The sequence below is a fragment of the Maylandia zebra genome, linkage group LG1, assembly GCF_041146795.1.
Source record: "Maylandia zebra isolate NMK-2024a linkage group LG1, Mzebra_GT3a, whole genome shotgun sequence".
Taxonomy (NCBI): Eukaryota; Metazoa; Chordata; class Actinopteri; order Cichliformes; family Cichlidae; genus Maylandia; species Maylandia zebra.
The window spans coordinates 28,518,478-28,539,109 of NC_135167.1; the positions used below are offsets into that span (position 1 = coordinate 28,518,478).

Below are 20,632 nucleotides of genomic sequence, written 5' to 3' on the forward strand. Positions count from 1 at the left end.
ACACATTCCTCCGGCTAACACAATGTTCACTATTTTATAAATCAACAACAGCACTTGCCCCGTTCTCTCATACACAGACTCATTGATCTGAGTCATTTAAGACTTATTCTCATGACTCATATCTTGGATAACCCTGAAGATGCTCATTATGTAGTTTCAGTAAATGCGAGAATCCCCTGGATCTAATAAGCGCAGAGCTACAATTGCAGTGTTTTATTTGGGCTATAAAAAGAACGTCCGTTACCCAGGCAGGTCTTCATATCCTCGGATGACATGAAGCCATCAAAGCACAGACACTGATAAGTCCCTGGTGTGTTTGTACACTGGCCCCCGTCACAGATGTCTGGGCTTTCTTCACACTCATCGATATCTGCAGATTGGAGAAAGCAGAAAGGAAATAGGAATAGAAAAGAGAGGGACAAGAGGGAAAGAAAAAAAAAACATATTTTAAAGCTAGGTATGCAAACAATGAGGGAAAAGCACACATCAGCTTCAAAGAGGAAGTCAGGACTGAATTTACTTTGTCTCTCATAAATAAGCAAGTTCAATTCAGGACAGCACTTCTGCAAGAAACTGAACAGTTCTCTCCAATTAACCCCTCTATTGCCTGGATCTCTGTCTGTAAATCCGTCTCTGTTAATTAAAGGAATAAGCATCACAGGAGTGAGTCTATAAGCAGCGCCTGAAACCTGCACTCATTCTCCAAAAAAAAATTCTGGCACCATAACCCGGCTCAGTGTGAGCTTTCTTTAAACATGTGCCAGCCAAGTCACAGCCACGTCTTTGTATTGTACATGCAGGCTTTTTGATGTAAACACAAAAATTGAGGGTATTTTCTTTACATTTTCCATGCAGTGTACAAAAAATGCCAACTGTAAGACAACGACAGACAGGTAACGCAGCTACTCACCAGTACAGCTTCTTAGATCGGGCATCAGGGCGTACCCAGATTGGCAGCTACATTCATAGCTCCCCTCTGAGTTGGTGCAGAAAGTCTCACAGCCACCGTTCTCAATGGTACACTCGTCAATGTCTAAGCGGCAGACAAAACACACATACTGTTGGCAAAAATCGAAATAAAATCTATTCTTTAAAACACAGTCACGTGACAGTCAGAACATACCGACGCACTCCAGTCTGTTCTCAGTAGATTTGTATCCTGTGTCGCAGGAACACTGGTACCGGCCGATCATATTCACGCACTGACCATGCTTGCACAGCCTGTCGCTCAACTCACATTCATTGATGTCTGTAAAGACAAAAAAACATCATATTAGTTTATTTCTCAACGACTGCAAGAATGTCAGCATATAGGAGAGCACATTGGCCCAGAGTTCATGTCTGCCCATCTATCTAAGGACACAAACGCTCTCTAATGAGCCCACACACAGCATGATCCAAGTCAATCCAAGGATCCAAAGAAAATACAGTAGAAAGGGCCTAATGTGCAGTAATCAATGAAGGGAGAAAAACAGGAAAGAGGAAGAGACTCTCTTCTCTCTCAACACTCACCTAAACAGGCCGATCCATCGGGGGCGACCTCGTGTCCCTCCGGACACACGCACTGGAAGCTGCCCTCTGTGTTCATGCACTCACCTCCTCGACACAACAGAGGGTTTCTCTCACACTCATCGATGTCTGGGGATGGCAGAACACACAGTAGACACAATGATGCAAGTACAGCCATTCAGCGCTAGCCATCGGCAATCGAGGCAACATTAGTCTGTGCACGTGTTTGCTTCACCATAGAAACCCACCGGACTGACAACTTCAGAAGTTCTGTTTCCATTTTAACAAAGACCGTGGGACTGGCAGTCACAAAGTACTTGTTATATCTCAGTCAATATAACGGCATGATTACGTTATTTCAGTCAGCCTGCAAACCCATTCAGTACCACTAGTTTATGATTGTAGTTCTGCCCACATTATTTCCATTTCCAGCTGCTTTTTTGCCACAGCAGTAAATTTTGCTTTGCCAATTTCTGGCTAATTACAGCTCTTCACCAACAAAATTATTGACTCTCACCATTTTGTTTGTATGACTTTTCCAAGATATTTAATCAAACGGCATAAAAAGGCAGACCAGAACAGAAATAGACCATTTTTTCACTAGAGTATTAGAACTTGAAGCTTCAAATAAAATTCATTTTGGTTGGGCAGCTGATTGTGTGCGGGTCCTTCGCGTGCAGGTCAAGTATAGCATTTAATAAAGAGCTATTATGGACTAGCTTTGTCAAGCAGTTGTGACCACATTGGGCTGCCCAGACTAGATGCTTTCAACACCCCGCGGGGACTGAAATTAAGTGAACGAAACTTTCATTTCATTTCGATTACATCATCTTCTTCAACAGTGAGGTCCTGGTCTGGCATACAAGCCTAGGCACCTCATCCAGAGATTATGACCCATGGGGGGAACGTGAAGGAAGTGGCAGGCCGTCACTATACTTTTCAACCTGGCTGTGCTCCACTCAGACATTGTCCCTTTAACAGGGTATATGAGAGAGCTGTTAAGGACATCAAATTACTCAGTTATGTCCTGACAGATGAAATGATTTCACATGAAAGCATGCTGTCGTCTCTGCATATTACTGAACCGGATCATATGAAGATGAGGGGGTATGCATAGTCTGAATCCTCAGGTACTGCTGTGTGGGGATTCAGTGCTCACCCATGCAGTTTTTCATCATCATGAAGCCACTCTCGTATCCTTCAAAGCACTCGCACTCAAAATCTCCAGGCGTGTTCATGCAGGTGCCCGGTCCGCACAGGTCCGGTGAGATGCGGCACTCATCGATGTCTATAAGAAAGGAACAGAACAATGCAGCAAGTTAGATATTATCCATAAAACTGCACTAACATTCACGAGTAAAGAGAGCATATTTAATGTATTTATTTATTGTAACATAAGTAAAAAATAAATAAAATAGAGAATTTATTTTAAGCGGAGGGCAAATTAACATATCAAAGCACAGAACGCTTAAAAATAGTCGACTACATGAAAGTTAAAGTATACAATAAGATTAAAGGGCCAATGAAAGCTAAAGGTCTGATCCCTTTTGACTTGAATCCACATTTTGAAACACTTAACTCAAACCATTTGGGCTGGGATTTCCCTCATATGGGGTTAAAGGGTCCCAGATATCATTTACTCTGTCTGGGCCTATAAATTATTTCAGAATAACGAAATAGAACTTAAAGGCATTTAAACCTAAAGTGATGTGTGCACAGTGTTGCAATGTAGCTAACCAGACTGCAAGGACCGGCTCCAACAAGTCCCCAAAGCTAGCCAGACTCCCATTAGACTGAATGAGATGAATGGAGGCAATGTCTTTGCAACACTTTGTTGTAATTAGTGCTGGCAGAGGGATTCAGAGAAAGCGGAACTGATGAAGGATGGTTAGACTTGCAGAGACATAATGGAGCAGCTGACATACTCCAGTCAACAATAGAATTTTAATTGTAGCTAAAGATTATTTTCATTACAGATTAGCTGTCAAAAATGTTCAGTAAATCATTCTTTCATATATGTGAGAAATACTGAAACATGCTGATCAGTGTGTGACCAGAGCCCATCAAGTAATCCATTAAGAAACTATCTAAGAGTTTATTTTACAATGAGGAGGAGATGTTGCTCCTGAGTAATGGGTATTGTTTGTGGAAGCCAGCTGAGGGGCAGCCAATCAGAAGAAAGCAGAACGCTTAAATAAGCAAATGCAGACGCTCGCTGTTTAAATATAGAGGTTGAATCAGAGGTTGAACAGGGCGGGCCATTTATATGGATACACCGTAATAACATGGGAATGGTTGGTGATATTAAAGTCCTGTTTGTGGCACATTAGTATATGTGAGGGGGCAAACTCCTCAAGATGGGTGGTGACCATGGTGGCCATTTAGAAGTCGGCCATCTTGGATACAACTTTTGTTTTCTCAATAGGAAGAGGGCCATGTGACACATCACTTATTGGTAATGTCACAAGAAAAACAATAAATGGCCCACCCTGTATAAACTACAATAACAATAAATTAAGAATTTATTTTAATGCTTTCATGCCTTGACCAAATGATATGACCAATCAGCTTCAGTTCTACTCACCAGTACAATTCCTCTCATCAGAGTCCAGAGCATAGCCGTTATCACAGCGACAACGAAAGCTACCAATAGTGTTTCTGCACCTCCCATTGGAGCACAGCGTGCTTATCATCCTGCATTCGTTTATATCTGAGGTGCAGAACAGAGAGATTAAAGACACAGGTGAGAGGTAGTTGATGCAACAACCAATAGCAGTCTTTGCTATTTGTGAACAGTGCCACACCTTTAAGGAAGGGCCTGCCGTTAATGAAGTCACCCCTGTGCGAGAAACCTCGGCCCCGAGGACAGAGCTGGTTAAATTCCGGAGTGCCTTTTTCCGGGCATTCATCGCATTCAGGGCCCCAGGCCACACCCACTGAGCAGCAGCAGGCATCTACACGGTGCCGCCCCGGGATAGGAGTCCCGCAGCGCTCATCCTCATGAGTGAGGTAGCACTGCTCCGTGCGCAGGTCTGGATGTCACAAACACACATTTAACATGTATTTGATATAAGACTATGACGCGCTATAGATTGCACAAGTATAAAGGACAGCTACTACCGATGCACATCCTGCCACTCATGTCAACAGTCATTCCTGGAGGACACTGGCAGTAAAAGGAGCCCGGTGTGTTGACGCATTTGCCATTGATGCACACTCCAGGAAATACCTGACACTCATCCACATCTGAAGGTAAGCAGAGAAAAAAAGCATCATCAATCTGAACATTACAGGAATAAGAGTGGAAGTCTGATTTTCCAGAACCCAGCATCAAAGCAGCACTTACCCTCACAGACGTTTCCTTTGACTCTAGCAAAGCCTCTACTGCAGATCGGATCTAAACAAAGAAGGGCACATAACACGGTCCAAATCAATGAAGTCATCGGTTAAAATAAAAACTATATAACATAAACTCATATCTAAAAAAATCAGCGATTGTCCACCTTTTTCACATTTGGCACAGGGGCTGTTCCAGGCTTCTCCCAGTGTGGCACAGCAGTGGGATTTCAGTGTGGCCCCGTTGATGTTGACCTCACACCGATCATTGATCATCTTCAGCCAGCAAGTGCTCTTAATAGTCTCTGGTTTATCAAACAGACCTCAGAGTTACTAGATAATCAGTTTACATGAAGTAACTTGGATTTGGCTTTATATACAGTATGACACAGTGCATAATATCGTTTACATTCAATTAATCTCCTTTGATCGTTGGAAAAAAGGAATGTGCTGATTGGCTTACAAGCACTGGCGTAGCACTAATTTAGGGGCGATGCATTGGGTTAAGGTTCAGCAAAAGTGAAGCAAATTTTCATTTTTCATCTATAATGATCTAATTATAATTGGTAGGACTGAATCAATCCATACTACAGTGTACCTTTTTTAAACTTTTTTTCAAATACACAAAAAATCTATTGGTAATGTATTGGTATAATACTTACCTATGCACTCCAGCCCGGTGCTGTCCAGGGAGCTACCCGCTGAACACAAGCACACAAAGGACCCTTGGCTGTTCACACAGTCCCCATTTATACAAGGGCTAGATTCACACTCATTGACATCTGTGGGACACAAAAATGAGACAACAAATCTGAGACACGGCAGATGCAGCTACACTGCGCCGCACAAGGGAATGAAGGGGTCTCTGACCCTCGCAGACGTCTGTCTCGGGATCAAAGCGAAATCCCGTCGAACACTGGCAGGAGAAACTCCCCGGCGTGTTCCGGCACTGACCATTTTCGCAGAGCAGCCGGTTCATCAGACACTCATCGATATCTGAAATCACAGACAGGGACGCGTGACGACACTGGCTTTTGAGATCAAAGCTGTAGACAAGGACATTACAGAACAGTCCACCCACCAACACAGCTTTTCCCTGTCAGGTCTACTTCAAAACCTTCATTGCAGGTGCATTTGTACGTCCTCAGCATGTTCTCACATACTCCGTTCTGACAGATGTCAGGGTCGAGGGCACACTCATTAATATCTGCAAAAACAATAAACCGCTGAACATATCTGCAGGAAAAAAACCCAACAAACTCTAAAAAAAACCCTCTTAAATATGCGCAGCACCACTTGGTTTCAAGGTTGTCAGTGGTTTGAGCTTATGTATTACATTACCTCGTCCATCACCGGTCGTTCCGATGCCAGTGGGGCACAGAGCCAGGAACTCGGCTACAAACACACACACCACAATTTGCTTGAAAAAAGCAGCAACAACAGCAACAGAAGTAATATCACATTTGCCAAAAGCCATTTAATACCATGTCATTATCCATTTACACGCTTTCTCATTTAGCTTAGATGTGTACAAAACAGGCTCTTAATGTGGTGCAGCTCTGGCATCTTTTGATACCGAAACCTTAATTGGCACAACTAATGAGAAGTGACTGGATTATGTGTGTGTGTGTGTGGTTGTGGACATGGGTTTGTGTGTGTGTTTGGTGGCTGTCAGTGTTTCCAAACTGCGGGAATCACCGTCAAACAACTTAACTTCATATTTTTGTGAAATCTAAGCTGGCATGCAGAGGAGATGCAGTGTTTCATTTGGTCATCCTCACATCAACGGGTGTGTTTCGAATTTTGCGCAAACTGTGTCTGTCTGCGTTTGCATCTGTCAAGCAGCAGGAGGTGGTTCTATATGTGTAAAGGTTGGGGCAATTTGAATAGCCGTACCAGAGCTTTGTGGTGGGCACGGTTGGCAGGGCTCTCCGTAGGCGTATTCTGTGCTGGCACAGCAGCACTCCGACTTGGTCACAGCCCCAAAGAGAGGCTTAACACACTGCCCTCGCTTGTAGCCGCCGTAACACGTACTGCGCATGTGCGTGTCTGTTTGAAACAAAAATAAGACAGACAGCATGTGTGTGAGAAACCGAGATGAGGAAAGAGATCTCGAAAGAGACCGAAGACCAAGCAAAAGAGAGAGAGCGAGAGAAAAGGAGGAAAGAGGCCGCAGCTCCAATAAACAACAACACTGGCAAAACAAATGGTTGTTCTCTTTTCACAATATCCAGGGATTTGAGGAATTCTCTCGCACTGATATCATTCTGACAAATGTTCACATAGACCAAACAACAGCGTTTCGACATTTCTCACACAAAGAGATATCATTTATGAAAATGCAAAACAAATCTTTCAAAGGGCTCCTCCGTGGGACCGGAGCAGAAGGAGAGACAGAAAGTTCTTTGAGTGCTGATCAACATGTGCTCAGTAACTGCAGTAAATGTGCAGGAACAGCACAGGTTGATGGTAAAGGTTAATATGACGTGAATACTCTCTGCTTTATCACGTTCATCTTTGCTGAATTTTAGCACAGAATGGGAAAAAATATGTACGCTTGCTGGTAAACATCTGTAGACAGTTGTGGGATTAACCCATCTTACAAGTATGTTCAGTCTGTGCTTTCAGGTGCTTCGAAAAGTGGAACAAACGCTTTCATCACCGGCTTGTCCTTTGTTGGTTAAAACGGTCACATGTACTGAAGTCTTCGCCAAAGCACTTAAAGTTCTTTTACTTATTTCTTTCTTAATGTGCTGGTTGTTCCTATTAAATATGAACAAATTTTCAAATATTGACATCATGGTATGTACAAGTAATCAAAAGCAAATTTTCAGTCTGCTCTAAACAGTTTCAGACAATGTTTTCTGTTCTTGGACTTGTGCAGTACAAAGTCTGGAGCCAACCATCATTTTTCATATTTTTCTTACAAAGAGCCAGATTTCTTGTATTTTTTTTAAAGTGTTCTTGAGCAGTAGTTGTCCAGTCTTAATGGAGGTCTTACAGAGATTTCTTTGAACATTGGCTTCTTTTTCACTCTACACTCCTGTTTATGTGTTGTTTTCTTTTCTGTTTGGTTTGGAGATAAAGTATCTGAATTTCAGGAGTGGGACCTCCAAACACGCTCCTTCCGATTCTTATCTGTATATGATCCCCCAGTTCGACAAGGTTTTCGTGCCCCAGCCTCCCTCCCCTTTTCGATTCTTTCACTTCTTCACCTCTATGTAGTACATGGGGATCAGCCAGGCCCGGGAGCCGCCGCCAGTCCCCTTCGAAACAAACCGCAGCTCCAGGACATGGGCCCAGCGAGTGAAAAGGCACATACGAAATAAAAAAATGCACCTCAAGGGTTGAACCAGTGTTGTGTCTACACATAACAGACAACTTAGCAAAGAGACAATTTTAAAGTGTATCTTTATGCACCTTGTTACTAGCAGTCTATCAAATATACAATCTACAAAAAAAGTGAAAGATAGTAAAGTTTAATGGGTATAAAACTGTTATTCTTCACCAACAAGGTGATTTCCATATATAGCCAAGCACTTTTCATATCTTGGTATGCTGTGCAGATGTTCTTAGAAACTTGAGGAAGTGAATGAACTTTCCTCAGAAACAACTTCAGTGAAAAGGTGGCTGTCAAGAAGTCATTATTGAGGAAGGGGTACAGGTATGCCAAATTACACAAGAACTGGACCAAAAATCTGGACCAACAGGTATTTGGGAGTGATGAGTACAAATCTGAAACTTTAGGTTTTTTGGTTCATCGGTAAGTACAAACGTCAAGAGGTACAACAGTCATGGATTGGCCTCCCAAGTGCCCGGACCTCAAAGCTGTTGAAACAGTGTGGGATCATCTTGACAGTACAGTCCAAAAGTTGGAAGAACTTTGAAAGAAGAGCTTTGAATGTCCTTCAAGAAGCCCAGAGAACTATTCCTGGAGATTACTCAAAGAGATTACAAGAAAGCTAAATAAGAGAGTTCAGGCTGTGTTGAAGAATAAAGATGGTCACACCAAATATTGACTTATTAGAATTGTACAAACTCAACTTTTTGCTTTATTTTTAAAAAAAGAAGAAAAAAATGGTGGGATTATTCTTGACTCTAGTTCCATGTACTCACCAACACAGACCCGTCCATCCAGGCCCACTGCCATCCCGGCCATACACTCACAGCGGAAGGATCCCTCAGTGTTGACACAGTGGCCGTTCATGCACATGCCCGGAGTCTCACATTCATCGATGTCTACAAATAGAGACAAGAAAAAACACTTCTGTATATATCTATATCAAACTATATACCTTTCTCTTCACAATATTACGAGGTAAGAAGATAAAACAGATTGAAATAAATAACTGATTAAAAAAATGCAGCCACAACTCCTAAAATTTCAGCTTTGACTTCAGCTAAGAAAACGTTCTGTGTTCTCTTTGTTTTCTCACTGTGTTACAATAATTACGATAACGAGCATGCACCATGATAAAGCATGCATGCTGAAGTCTGTGTTTATGAACGTATGTGTATGATGTGTATGTGTGTGTTCTGTTTGGGTGTCTTGGAGGACAGACAGACTGCGGAGAGAGACAATGAGGCCCCAGGGCCCCTTCAGACTACACATTTCATTAATGGCTGCATACATCAGCACATTTCAGCCACACTCTACTCTCCTGTTTATTTATTCTGTAATGACTTAACCAGGTCAGTGTCTCTGAAATCAAACGTCTGTGTCTGAGACCATGAAACTCTAGTTGCCATCTAAGGTTCGACATAGCTTCGGATGTTGGCATATACAATAGTTGTTGGCTATTACAGCATATTAAAGCACGTAACAAGAAAAAGCCAAATCGTTTTTTCTTCTTTGCACTCAACAAGTTTAGGGCAGGCTGTCTGCTGAAATCTCAAAACAGGCGGGTCCCAACTATCCAACTATGTCCAACTGGCGTGCAAGGAAGCAAAGGGATTTTTCCAAGGCTTTTTAGGGGGATTTTTTTGCCCTGTGTGTTAAGAGTCATATAACAGAGCTATTAACATGCCAGAGAGGTAGTCATCCTCCAAGCTAGGCGAAAATGCAGTCAAGAGAATATCTTACTCAAAATACATTCTGCTGATGCTTCACTTTGTGGGCTTTTGGACAAACGTACCTACACACATGCGTCCGCTGGTGTCGAGATAGAACCCAGGTTTACAGATGCATCTGAAGCTCCCATCTTCATTGATGCACAGTCCATTGAGGCACATGTTCCTGATCAGACACTCATCCAGGTCTGTGGACAAAGAGGAACTAAATTATTTACCCTAGTTTACTCTAGTAACACTAGAGGTTTACTCTAGTAATAATTATTTTCAGTGATTGTGCATGATTTCACCCATTATGGTTCATGCTTCCACCACCTCTAACATATCCATGGTCCATTTGTCATAAATACTAAAGGAATCTTTACCCCATAGAGTAGTAAGTGACCAACATGAGAAGTTAACAGACCTTGACAGTTTTTGCCATCTTGAGAAATTTCAAATCCAGCATTGCAGACACAGTGGAAGCTGCCTTCAGTGTTCACACAGCGGCCATTGTTGCAAATACGACCATTGGCCACACACTCATCCAGATCTGGCAGGGAAAAAAGAAACAGATAGCACAATAAACATACACACTCTTAAAGTGCGCATATGTTGCATGTATGTAAATGTGTAACCTCGGCACTCGGTTCTGGTTGAGGTCGACTGGAATCCAGCAGGACACTGACAGATGTAAGAGCCGTCTGTGTTCACACATTCTCCGTGCGCGCATGGGTTCTTCTCGCATTCGTTATCATCTGGAAAGCAAGCATGAAATTTAACAGCCAAACGCATGCACTTTGAGTTTTGTGTTAAGAAAACTCGTCAGAACTCACCGATGCACTCTCCCCTTCTGTCCAGCCTGAAGCCCATGTTGCACTCACAGCGATATCCAACGCCTGGCGTGGGGATACATCTGCCATTCAGGCAGAGGTTACGAAAGGCCTGGCACATATTGGTGATATTCTGGGTTTGGATAATTACGGGACCTGATAGAACAAAATCACGCGAGCGTTTTTCGTCAAAACGTGAGGTAATATAACGAAAAATCGTATTTTTGTTTAGTTCAACATCTTAATTTACAGGAAGTGTAGCCAACACACCTGTTTCTGGCATATTACACATATGTAGTTTTACATTGCCAGATAAATCTCAACACTGCAGTAGTATAATAGTTGTGCAAAACAGTATGTCGGAATTTTTAAAGCCAAAGATTTTGGACATGTTTAATATAACTCTAAATACTACTATGCAGTTGTGTAAGGATGGTTTCTTTGAGAAAGGACACTCACTGCCATTCATTTTTTAGTTCAACGGTACCGGTTGTTTGTATATCAAAAGTTGGACGTTGATGGCAATCCAAGATCAATTGCAGGTTGAACATGCAAACATGAAGCAATCACGGGCAGAAAGCTGGGACATACCTGGCCTAGGTATAGGTATAGGTTCTACAGGTGGTCTAGGATAATCAGGCTGCACAGGTTGGACAGGGACCTTGATTGGAATTTGAGGAATGTCAGGCCCAGGATATGGAACCGGGTAGATGTTGGGTATGTCAGGGCTCCCTGGGACACGATCAGGTATCGGTGCACTGGGTATCTGAATGCACAGTTTCTGGTGCTCTTCTATAACAAGCATATTTGAAAAGCAGATAGAGGTTAGCTCTGAATTGTCTAGTGTGTGTGCGAATATGTGTGTACAAGTGAGTTTGTTTGTTAACTTGCATTTTATTCTTTGTAAAGTTTGTTTTTGTTGTTTTCATTGTAAATCTCCATAGATTCTCACAGATTTATTACATTTTTATTAAGAGCACTGATTTTGAGTATAATTAAATAACAATGCCACAAAGATCACAATACTTAAGCCATGTGAATGACTGCACCTGTTCCACGAATGGGGCACATTTCAGGGGTGGACCCATCAGACCAGCAGCGTCCACTATCACAGCAACACTGCATTTTGGTCAACAGCTGTGAATTTTGGTTGGCGCAGCGCCCGTTCAGCAGGCTGGCGTAGCAATACCCACCACGAGCATCTGTGGGAAACGACACAGCAGGAAGTCGGTTAAACTAACCGCGCCGCATGGAATATGGCATGTGCTGTCTGCGTGTTGAGCAAATTGGCAAGAGTACAATCAGAAAAAAAATTGTTGTTTTTGCTTCAGATTTTCCATCATTTGGAAGGTGGAAGCCACTTCCAATAGTCCTCATTTCCTATTTATATGAACCCTTCCTTCATCCTGCAGTTTTTGGCACTGTGTGCCAGCATGACTCACACTCAAGTTGCGCATTAACATAAATATATCATGTTTTGTTTCACACCCAGACCATCCGGGGCAGATTTCATGTGGAGAAAATGACAGCCTAAACTACAGATCGCTTGCTCCAGTTCGACAAGATGTCAGGCACAGAACTGCTCGCAAGCAACCACGAGGTCTTAAGGGGGTCGGGCGAGAAGTGTGACTGCATGAGAAACAGACGAAAATGTTTTGGGCAAAAGTTTTCTGGAAACGAAACACACAGACATTCCTTCCTCAGGAACACGCTCTCCTGGGGGGGAGTAATGTGACTGCATGGTTGCATATGTTTGTGCGTGTGTGCTGTATGCACGTGTATGTGCAAGAGGCTGCTCTGACCTAATTTTTTTCCTGCTCTGGTTTTAGGGCGAAAATGAGCTTAACTAGGAAGCATACAGGAGTTTTCTTTACGAAGACGCACATAGATTTAGCGTTTTCCAGCTGTGTAGAAAGTCACCTGGAAATAAGACTTCATTTTACTTCTCTCATCATGTGCTCGCCACAGCTTGAAGAGAGTTTAACTCAACAAGTGACTATTGACCTAAATTCTACCAGCTGGAACTTTGGAGAGCTTCCTTTCTCTGCTTTCAGTGCCAAGAAGAACCAAAATAGAGTGGAAAAAGGAAAGAGAATGAAGCAGCATCTTTTGCTTTGTCTCCTATTTTGTCATGCCTAATAATGACTGCAACTATGAACACAAGCAAATCACACGCAATGAAACTTGCAGCTCTTTGGAGTGGAAAAGCGGACAGGTGGACTCACCTATACACCTGGATCCATCCACTGAGGTATAAAAGCCCTGGGGACATTTGCAGAAGTAGCTGCCGACAGTATTAGAGCATTCACCCACACCACAAATACCTGGAATGTTTGAGCACTCGTCCAGATCTGCGAAAGAGGAGAGGAGAGGAAAGTGAAAACTATCTTGAAACGTGAATTTCTCCAAAACTAGAGCATGCGTTGGCAGGAACAACGGAAATGAGGCATTGTCACAGGATATCAAATCCAGGGACCTCCGTACCTCTTCTGTTAGCACCATTAAACACCAAACGCACACCATGGAGCACAAAAGTCTGCAGGAATAGCGCTGTGACTTCGACACATTTGAAATATTTCTTACAAAGTGCAGAAGTTTTCCAGTAATTATTTCTGGGCATTAAAATAGCACACATAAAGTAAAGAAGTGCCCGATTACCTTTACCTTTCTCTGAGCTTAGGCCTTGAAATTATTACATACACGCCTAACAGACAATACATTTCGCAGGATCGATTTAGGCCTATATTTGTGGACGAGTAGTAAAAATTTTCCAGCAAAAGCATTAAAATCCATGTGAGTCCCACAGCAGAGGGAGAAAAACGTGTTTTTATCAAGTAATCCTGAAACTGAGTCTAATTAGGATTCATGGTGCAGATCAACCATGTTGATTACAACTGACAGCAATAATTAATGCTAATAACGAATTTTAATAAGGTGAAACATTCAAAGCAATAAAACAGAAGTATTGTAAAGAAGAGACGTAAGTTAATGATGAGTATTTCAATAAAACAAACACAATATTAGCCTCCCAAATCTAATGTCCATACCAGACTTAGTTAGTCTGGAGCAGCAACTTACATAGTCTAGCTTTAACATTTGTATAGAAGGGGGAAAATTCTTTTCAAAATTCATCAGCATTTCTTTCAAACATCAAAATTGAGTGTTACATGGGGTTACTGAGAGAAACCAGAGCGCTGCTTTGCTTTAATTAGGCTTTTTTCAAGGGAAGGGCAAAAATGTGGCTTATGTGTGGTCTTTCCTTACAAAGTAATAATCAGACTACCACGACTGAGGTGAAGTTAACCACATCTTGGCGGATGTGGCTTTTAACTGTCTCAACTTTTACGGATTTAAAAAATATCCGAAAGTCTACTCTGTCATTCAAGCTGACACCGAAAACCAGACAGTTCATGGCTTCACTGTTGCTTACCTTCACATTTCTGCGAGATCTCGTTGAACTTGTGCCCAGCGGGGCATTTACATTCAAACGATCCAACAGTGTTGATACAATTTCCGCCTTGACAGATGCCAGGGATGGCCTGGCACTCATCCACATCTGTACATGCATATCACAGAATTAATACTCTAACACAGACATTATTGTGGTAAAATAAACTTAGAAGAGGAGCAGGAAGTTAATACACATGCTGACTGAGTTTAACGCACAAATGTGAACAGCCTTGGATGTACATGGGTCTGTTTTTACAGTCTCTCTCTGACTTTCCTGAGATCAACAGTATGACAAACGAAAAGAAACAGGGGGAGAGGAATTTCTCCAGCAGAATGAAAAAAAACTGCAACCAAACTGGTAAAAAAAACAGGAATGAAGTGAATATATAAAAAAAAAAGGCTGACTGTAAAGCATCAGGTTCGATACATTTATGATCACACGCACATGAAGACTAATGTACATAAAGATGTTGCTTGAAAGGAGGGTCATGATGACGCCATTTGTGAGGTGACCCGGACCATCAGGTTTGTGCAGCTTTCTAATCTGTTACTTTGTCAGTGATGCTGATGATTAAATGAAATTCATTTAATGAATGTGACAGACTAAAACGAAGGTCTCAGGCTGGAAACCTACAGGAGGCTGTGACCTGATGCTGTCTCAGAGTACTCCATGTTCCTCTGGGTCCTGGCTCAGGTCCGCCTCCCCTGCGGAGGTTCTGATGTTGTTGGGTCTGGAGCAGGCAGACACAGGGCCGTCTTACCAGAAATGAGCTCTCCCACGTGGCACCGCCACTGACCCGTGTTACTGACTCTGACAGTCCCGCCGCAGCGGGCGTCTGCGGGCATTCCATACACATGTGGGAGGCACTGCCACCCACCCCAATTTAACCCAATTAGAGCTAATCCTCTGGAAAAGGGATGGTGGGCAGAGCTCAGAGGGTGACAGAGGGAGGGGGGTGAAAGCAGACAAGGAGGGAGAAGGAGTTAAAGGAAAAGATGGCAGCAGCAGCACACTACTCAAAGAACGCAGAGGGTAGAGGGAGAGTAACAGAGAAAAAGAAAGATAGGAAAACAGACTGGGAGGCAGAGACACAGAGGAATAGACTTTACCTTGGCATGCCCCGGTGCGGTGGTTTGGTATGAACCCTCTTCGACAGGGGTGAGGCTGGGCTGGGCACATCTCACAGGGGTGACCCCACGCCCGTCCCACTGTGGCGCAGCACAGAGTCTTTGTGCACACAATGCCCGTGAGCTGTCCTTGACACATCTGGTTATTTACTGAGGCAAAGCACGGCCCGGTGCGATAGTCTGCAGAGGTAAAAGGGTGATGTTTTTTAAACCCAAAGCAAAAAGACAGGTTGTAAGATTAGGCCAAAGAAAAAGGTTGAAGCTGGAGCTTAAAATCACAGAATATGAACATTATCCTGAGTGAGTGAGCGAATGGCTGTCTGGCATACACAAACGCTCAAACTCAATGTAATCTCACATGACATCTACAACACACTTAGATTATAAGTGATAAAGGGCCTGCAGAGCAGACGGTAACGCACTCCATAAAGCATGCATTGTATTTTCCTGGCATTTTAATTGGTCTGGCTCTCAGGTGCACTGTTCGTGAGTGTGTGTATGTGTGCGCGTGTCTCTGTGAGTGTGTGTATGTGTGCGCGTGTCTGTGTGAGTGTGTGTGTGTATGTGAGTGAGTGAAAGAAAGAAACAAGAGATAGGGAAGAGGTCTGGAAAACCTTTTAAAGTTGTGTGGGCGGCTATGGAGAGCAACGGACACAAGCAAGGACAAGAAAATTCAGTCTGTTGCTTCTATTATATGATCACCGGCTCATTAGTTACCGATGCTACTGCTATTCTGTAAAATGTCACATTTACCATCAGCAGTTTGCTACCTTTTGCGATTTTCTTAATAATCCACAATCTAGGGTATAGATCATCATCCCTAAAGCCACCGGAGGCTGGCTGGCTGGCAAGGGTGTGTCTGTGGAACACAGTAGGTGATTTCCACACTAGCTACTACAGCCTAGAATTAAAACTAAAAGGCTAATAATAAATAACAGAGTGTAAAGAAAGTCCCTCCATCAAGACTATTCATCTCTCCTTCCCTTCAAATCAGATTCCCTAGAGCCGACTGCTTGCTTTATCTAACCCCTCTTTTTTCCACTCTCTCCTTACAAGTCCCAAGGAGTTTACACAATCATTTACTCTTATCAGGTGAAGGCCTGGAAGATGAAGATGGAACAGAGATAGGGGCACAGAAGAAAAGGGTAGGAGGGGGATACATCTTTCCCAAAAGAATCTGGACATGAGCCAAAGACAAAAATCATTTCCACATTTCACAGCAGACAACAGACAGTAAGGAAAAAGGGAGACCAGTTCCAGCAGCGCAGTCGTTTAAAACAAACGAGACATTGTGAGTTTCCCATGTGGACCGGGGCCCAGCCCAGTCCCGTCACGTGCACCCCAGCCTCCACCGTCTCTCTGCCTCTGGCACCAGTACTGTGTGAAACAGAACTGGGTCATCTCTCTTTCTCACTCCCCTCCTGCTCAGGCTCAATTGGAGACCAAATGCTTTTGATTCTTTGTCTACTTCTCCCTCCAACAAGCAGCTGAAAGTAGCGCAGTGCATTTACTCAAGCCCAGTTTGAAGATACTTGTACTTTACTTGAGTATTTCTATTTTGGAAAACCTCCATGAGACACTCCAGGATAATGTCTCTTTCTTGAACAATAATAACCTGAAAGTTACCAAAAAGTCAACAATCAGACTGCAGGCTAAACACAACCCAGTGCGACACTCCCATGTTTTGCCACTTTTGTGTTAATTCCCAGTTTAATTAATTTAAATTTGTGCTGAATGTTGCTCCCTGATTGCTCATAGGATGTGAGAGGCAGCCCACACCTTAGATGCAATCTGAAAGGCAAACGAGGGCTCTACCTCTTCATTGGTTTAATTTTTCATGCTGTAGTACATTCATGGGACCCTTAGCAAAACAAATCCAAGCACACATTGTAACACGACTTCACCTTTTTGCAAAAAATACTATATAATGAAAAAGAAATAACTTACATATGTTGTACAGCAGGGGTGATTCTAGGTTCAAAAGTTTAGGGGGGCTCAGCTCCCAATCATAATGTCAGCAGTTCCTAGTAATTATTATTAATGCAACATGCTGTTTACAAATGTAATCAACCCTTTTCACATTTACAAACCTAAATTTACTTAGATACACATTACAGTGTTACCTTCAAATGCAAACTATTTTAAGGTGGAGCCTTTAGTTAAAGAAGATAAGGAACCATTTGTGCCAAAGGAGACAAGATGAGAAACATACACAAAACATGCAGTGTTTTAATCACATAGAAGCAGCCCACCAAATCATCAGTCACATAAAGTAGCAATATTCAGTACAGACACTGGAAAATCACCCCAGACCTGTACATGAAGCAAATTGGTAACAAAGTTCTTTTACCAGTTCACACAAACCCTTCCTTTATTATGCCGAATCAGCATAGCAGAAGAGTGTTATAGTCTGTCACATCAGTGTAGTGGCAACCATCCTGTTCATGCCATGTTTACAGTGGTATGAGTCCTGTAAAATGCTACCATTCATATCAATACGCTCTGTTTACAATGTCCAGTGGCGTTTTTTAAGTGTCCTACTGCAAAACATGCAAAGCATCCATGAAGTACATGAAAAACTACTTTGAGAAAAATAACTTTTTTTTTCCCCAGCTAACTTCACGATTTGCTCCCTCGTTCTTCCTGTCCATCCTCTTCACTCAACTAGCTAGGCAAACAGAAGCTACAGCTTTATAATTTTGGGTGAATTTGTCTACATTTACTCTTGTTTCTTTTTGCTCTCTCTCTTTGCTGTTTTCATTTTGCTCTCTCCCTTTTTTCCCTCTCTATACTCCTCTGTCACTCTTTGTACTATCACCCAAAAGCTAAACATTACAGTGAATAAAAGACATAAACGGATCACTATCAGTTTATAGCAATATTAAAACTGAATACAGGCTTTTGCTGGACATAGACAGGTAAGATCATTTTAACTTGCTGTCACCTGGATCTGGAGTTGTACTGTAAACAAACACTGAAGCCCAATTCGATCAGAACAGGAATGAACATTTTTTAGCAAACAAAAGTAATAAAGTATATCAGCTCCTCGGCTGGCAACTCCAAATATGTTTTACTCTACGTTAGCTAATATTAACACTATTTAGAGAACAATTTAAACAAAATAGGCACTTTATATGCATAACAATGCAATTATGAGAAGAGTTTGAACTTTTGCTATATTCCAGTTAAAGTGTGTTTTAAATCTGCATCATTGATTTGTGTCATCTTCGTCTTCTTTCTGCCGCAGCAATGAAAGTCTTATTAAGCGATTAATGACAAGCCACGCTGTTGAAGCAGCAACACCTCTGTGTGAGCGCACTGTAACATCATGACATCAACAATACTGGACATAAAACCTGTTTTCATCCTATCCTGTACTGTCATCAATGGAAAAGTTAGGGGGAAAAGTTATTAATACTATTAATATTTTTTTTAGGGGTGCTCTGATAAAAAACGGGTCTAAACTCACCCATGTGAGTAGTAAATTAAAGCACTTCCAGCAGTTGATTGGCTAGGCACAGCAGAAATAACGAAATATCGAAATAAGTAGGTAGCAGAAAAGCTTGTCAGTATTAAAGCCAATCAATTCATCTATAATATTCTACCCTTCTAACATAATTCATGTTTTACAAGTTATCCTCTAATAATGAAGCTGCCAGTCAAGCGATCACATCTGATTGGAATAAATGTCTCTTCATAACATTTTTATTGAAAAAAGCAGCTAGCCTGCAGATAGATAGCAGTGGAAAACAAGTTACACCAGCAACCTAACAAGACACTTGCAAATATGAGATTCTGTAAATGCGAAGCTGTGCAGCTTGCTTGCTCTAGCAGAGCTCGCCAGTTCTAATGTGGGTCGGATTTGTGAAACTAAAAAATTTCAGCATTTGCAGTCATTGTTAAAATATGTTGGAGGAGGAAAATGGTTGAGCAGACTGTAACTTCTGAGGAGTGGAGATGTGTACATAACCTTTATTTTCTTTATTGCACAGAAGGACAAGAATGTGATGGTAAAGTAGAAAAGTCCAGGACAAAAACAACTCCACTGCTGCTAACTCAACATCAGCTCTTTGCAAGCATCTGCAAAGACAGCATGCTAACACAAAGCTAGCAAAGAACCCAGAGTGATGGTAGAGCTAAAGGTATGCAGACTTCAGCCCGGCAGCCAGAGCTTGAACTTCAATAAGTAACAAAGGCAGTAATAATTAATCAGGCTTCACTTCTAAAGCTTTAGCTTAGTCAAGACCAACCTGTCCACAACTGGTAAACAATACCAAGCAGGAAAAAACACAACTAGTCAAGTTAGATTCTTTTGCATTGTTAAAGTATTGTATGGTCAGGAGCCAAAAGCTAACAACTGTGAATTGCTATAAAATGGACAATCATGGTAACAATGTAGAATCAGTTGAATAAGGCCCTGGTCACACTGATCTAGAGACCAGTCTGCAACCATCTGGCAATCAATGGTCGTGAGGGGAAAATCAGTATTTCTGCACCAGTTGGCAAAAAGCTATTTTTCGTTACTTTGGTTGCTAGTATACTGCTGCTGTTGTAGCTTGATCAGAATTGACGGATATGTCTACAAACACAAATACTCAAACACACAACTCTCAAGCAATGTGTACATTGCACCACGCAAGAAACCTCAATACCTGCTTGACATTAGCTTGCTAACTCATCAAGAGTGAGAACATGATGACCTCGATGAAGACCACTAGCCGAAGTGTGCTCGTCAAGCAATAAAGTTGTTTATCACACTTCAAAAATTGCTGACGCTTCAATGTCTTCAAATGTTATCATCTTCTCTAGTCACCTTGAAAGTTGGCAAAGTTGTGCTTAACTCGGTTTGTATCAAGAGTTGCAAAACCAGCCATATGATGTTATTAAAATCACAGCTATGTTGCCTATGTTGCATGTTATCAATACAAGTATTCATAAGTATCAGTATTGATAAACAGGATCACTATTGATATCAATTAAATCGCGGTGTATCAATAGGTGCCACAGCTTTAAAAACAAAAGAAGAAATCATAAAACCAATTTTTATACTTCACTGGTAGCCAGTGACGAGAGCCCAGCACAGGGCTGATATGGTCTCCAAACTGCAGGAGAGATAAGGCTTGACTACACAAAAAGAACTGCAATAATCGAGGTGAGAGGGGGAAAAGCATGAACTATGAAATCTCCAACAGAAGGAAATGGTTATAATTTTGCAAGTGATCAAAGAGCCAGTGCTGACAGGAGTGGAATGATTTTGTTTTTGTGAAAATCTAGACTAGAAAGCCAAAGATTGCTTTAAAAAAGATATATTCAGGGGGAATTTTCTC

At 42.0% G+C, this 20,632-nt stretch overlaps 1 protein-coding gene across 1 annotated transcript in view; it reads right to left on the bottom strand.

The window, feature by feature from the left end:
• The window catches only part of fbn1 (fibrillin 1), a 65,319-nt gene that overhangs the window by 31,463 nt on the left and 13,224 nt on the right, over window positions 1-20,632 (bottom strand). Inside the window, exons 7-31 of the mRNA XM_004543495.6 lie at window positions 15,288-15,485; window positions 14,158-14,283; window positions 12,953-13,078; window positions 11,777-11,929; window positions 11,319-11,519; window positions 10,731-10,883; window positions 10,533-10,652; window positions 10,322-10,447; window positions 9,981-10,103; window positions 8,962-9,084; window positions 6,742-6,894; window positions 6,187-6,240; window positions 5,927-6,052; window positions 5,716-5,841; window positions 5,508-5,627; window positions 5,013-5,150; window positions 4,856-4,906; window positions 4,630-4,755; window positions 4,314-4,541; window positions 4,094-4,219; window positions 2,669-2,797; window positions 1,513-1,638; window positions 1,124-1,249; window positions 911-1,033; window positions 245-370 (exon numbers count right to left, since the gene is read on the bottom strand). Of these exons, the coding sequence (XP_004543552.2) occupies window positions 245-370; window positions 911-1,033; window positions 1,124-1,249; window positions 1,513-1,638; window positions 2,669-2,797; window positions 4,094-4,219; window positions 4,314-4,541; window positions 4,630-4,755; window positions 4,856-4,906; window positions 5,013-5,150; window positions 5,508-5,627; window positions 5,716-5,841; window positions 5,927-6,052; window positions 6,187-6,240; window positions 6,742-6,894; window positions 8,962-9,084; window positions 9,981-10,103; window positions 10,322-10,447; window positions 10,533-10,652; window positions 10,731-10,883; window positions 11,319-11,519; window positions 11,777-11,929; window positions 12,953-13,078; window positions 14,158-14,283; window positions 15,288-15,485 (3,327 nt within the window). The remainder of the gene's footprint in view (window positions 1-244; window positions 371-910; window positions 1,034-1,123; window positions 1,250-1,512; window positions 1,639-2,668; window positions 2,798-4,093; window positions 4,220-4,313; window positions 4,542-4,629; window positions 4,756-4,855; window positions 4,907-5,012; window positions 5,151-5,507; window positions 5,628-5,715; window positions 5,842-5,926; window positions 6,053-6,186; window positions 6,241-6,741; window positions 6,895-8,961; window positions 9,085-9,980; window positions 10,104-10,321; window positions 10,448-10,532; window positions 10,653-10,730; window positions 10,884-11,318; window positions 11,520-11,776; window positions 11,930-12,952; window positions 13,079-14,157; window positions 14,284-15,287; window positions 15,486-20,632) is intronic.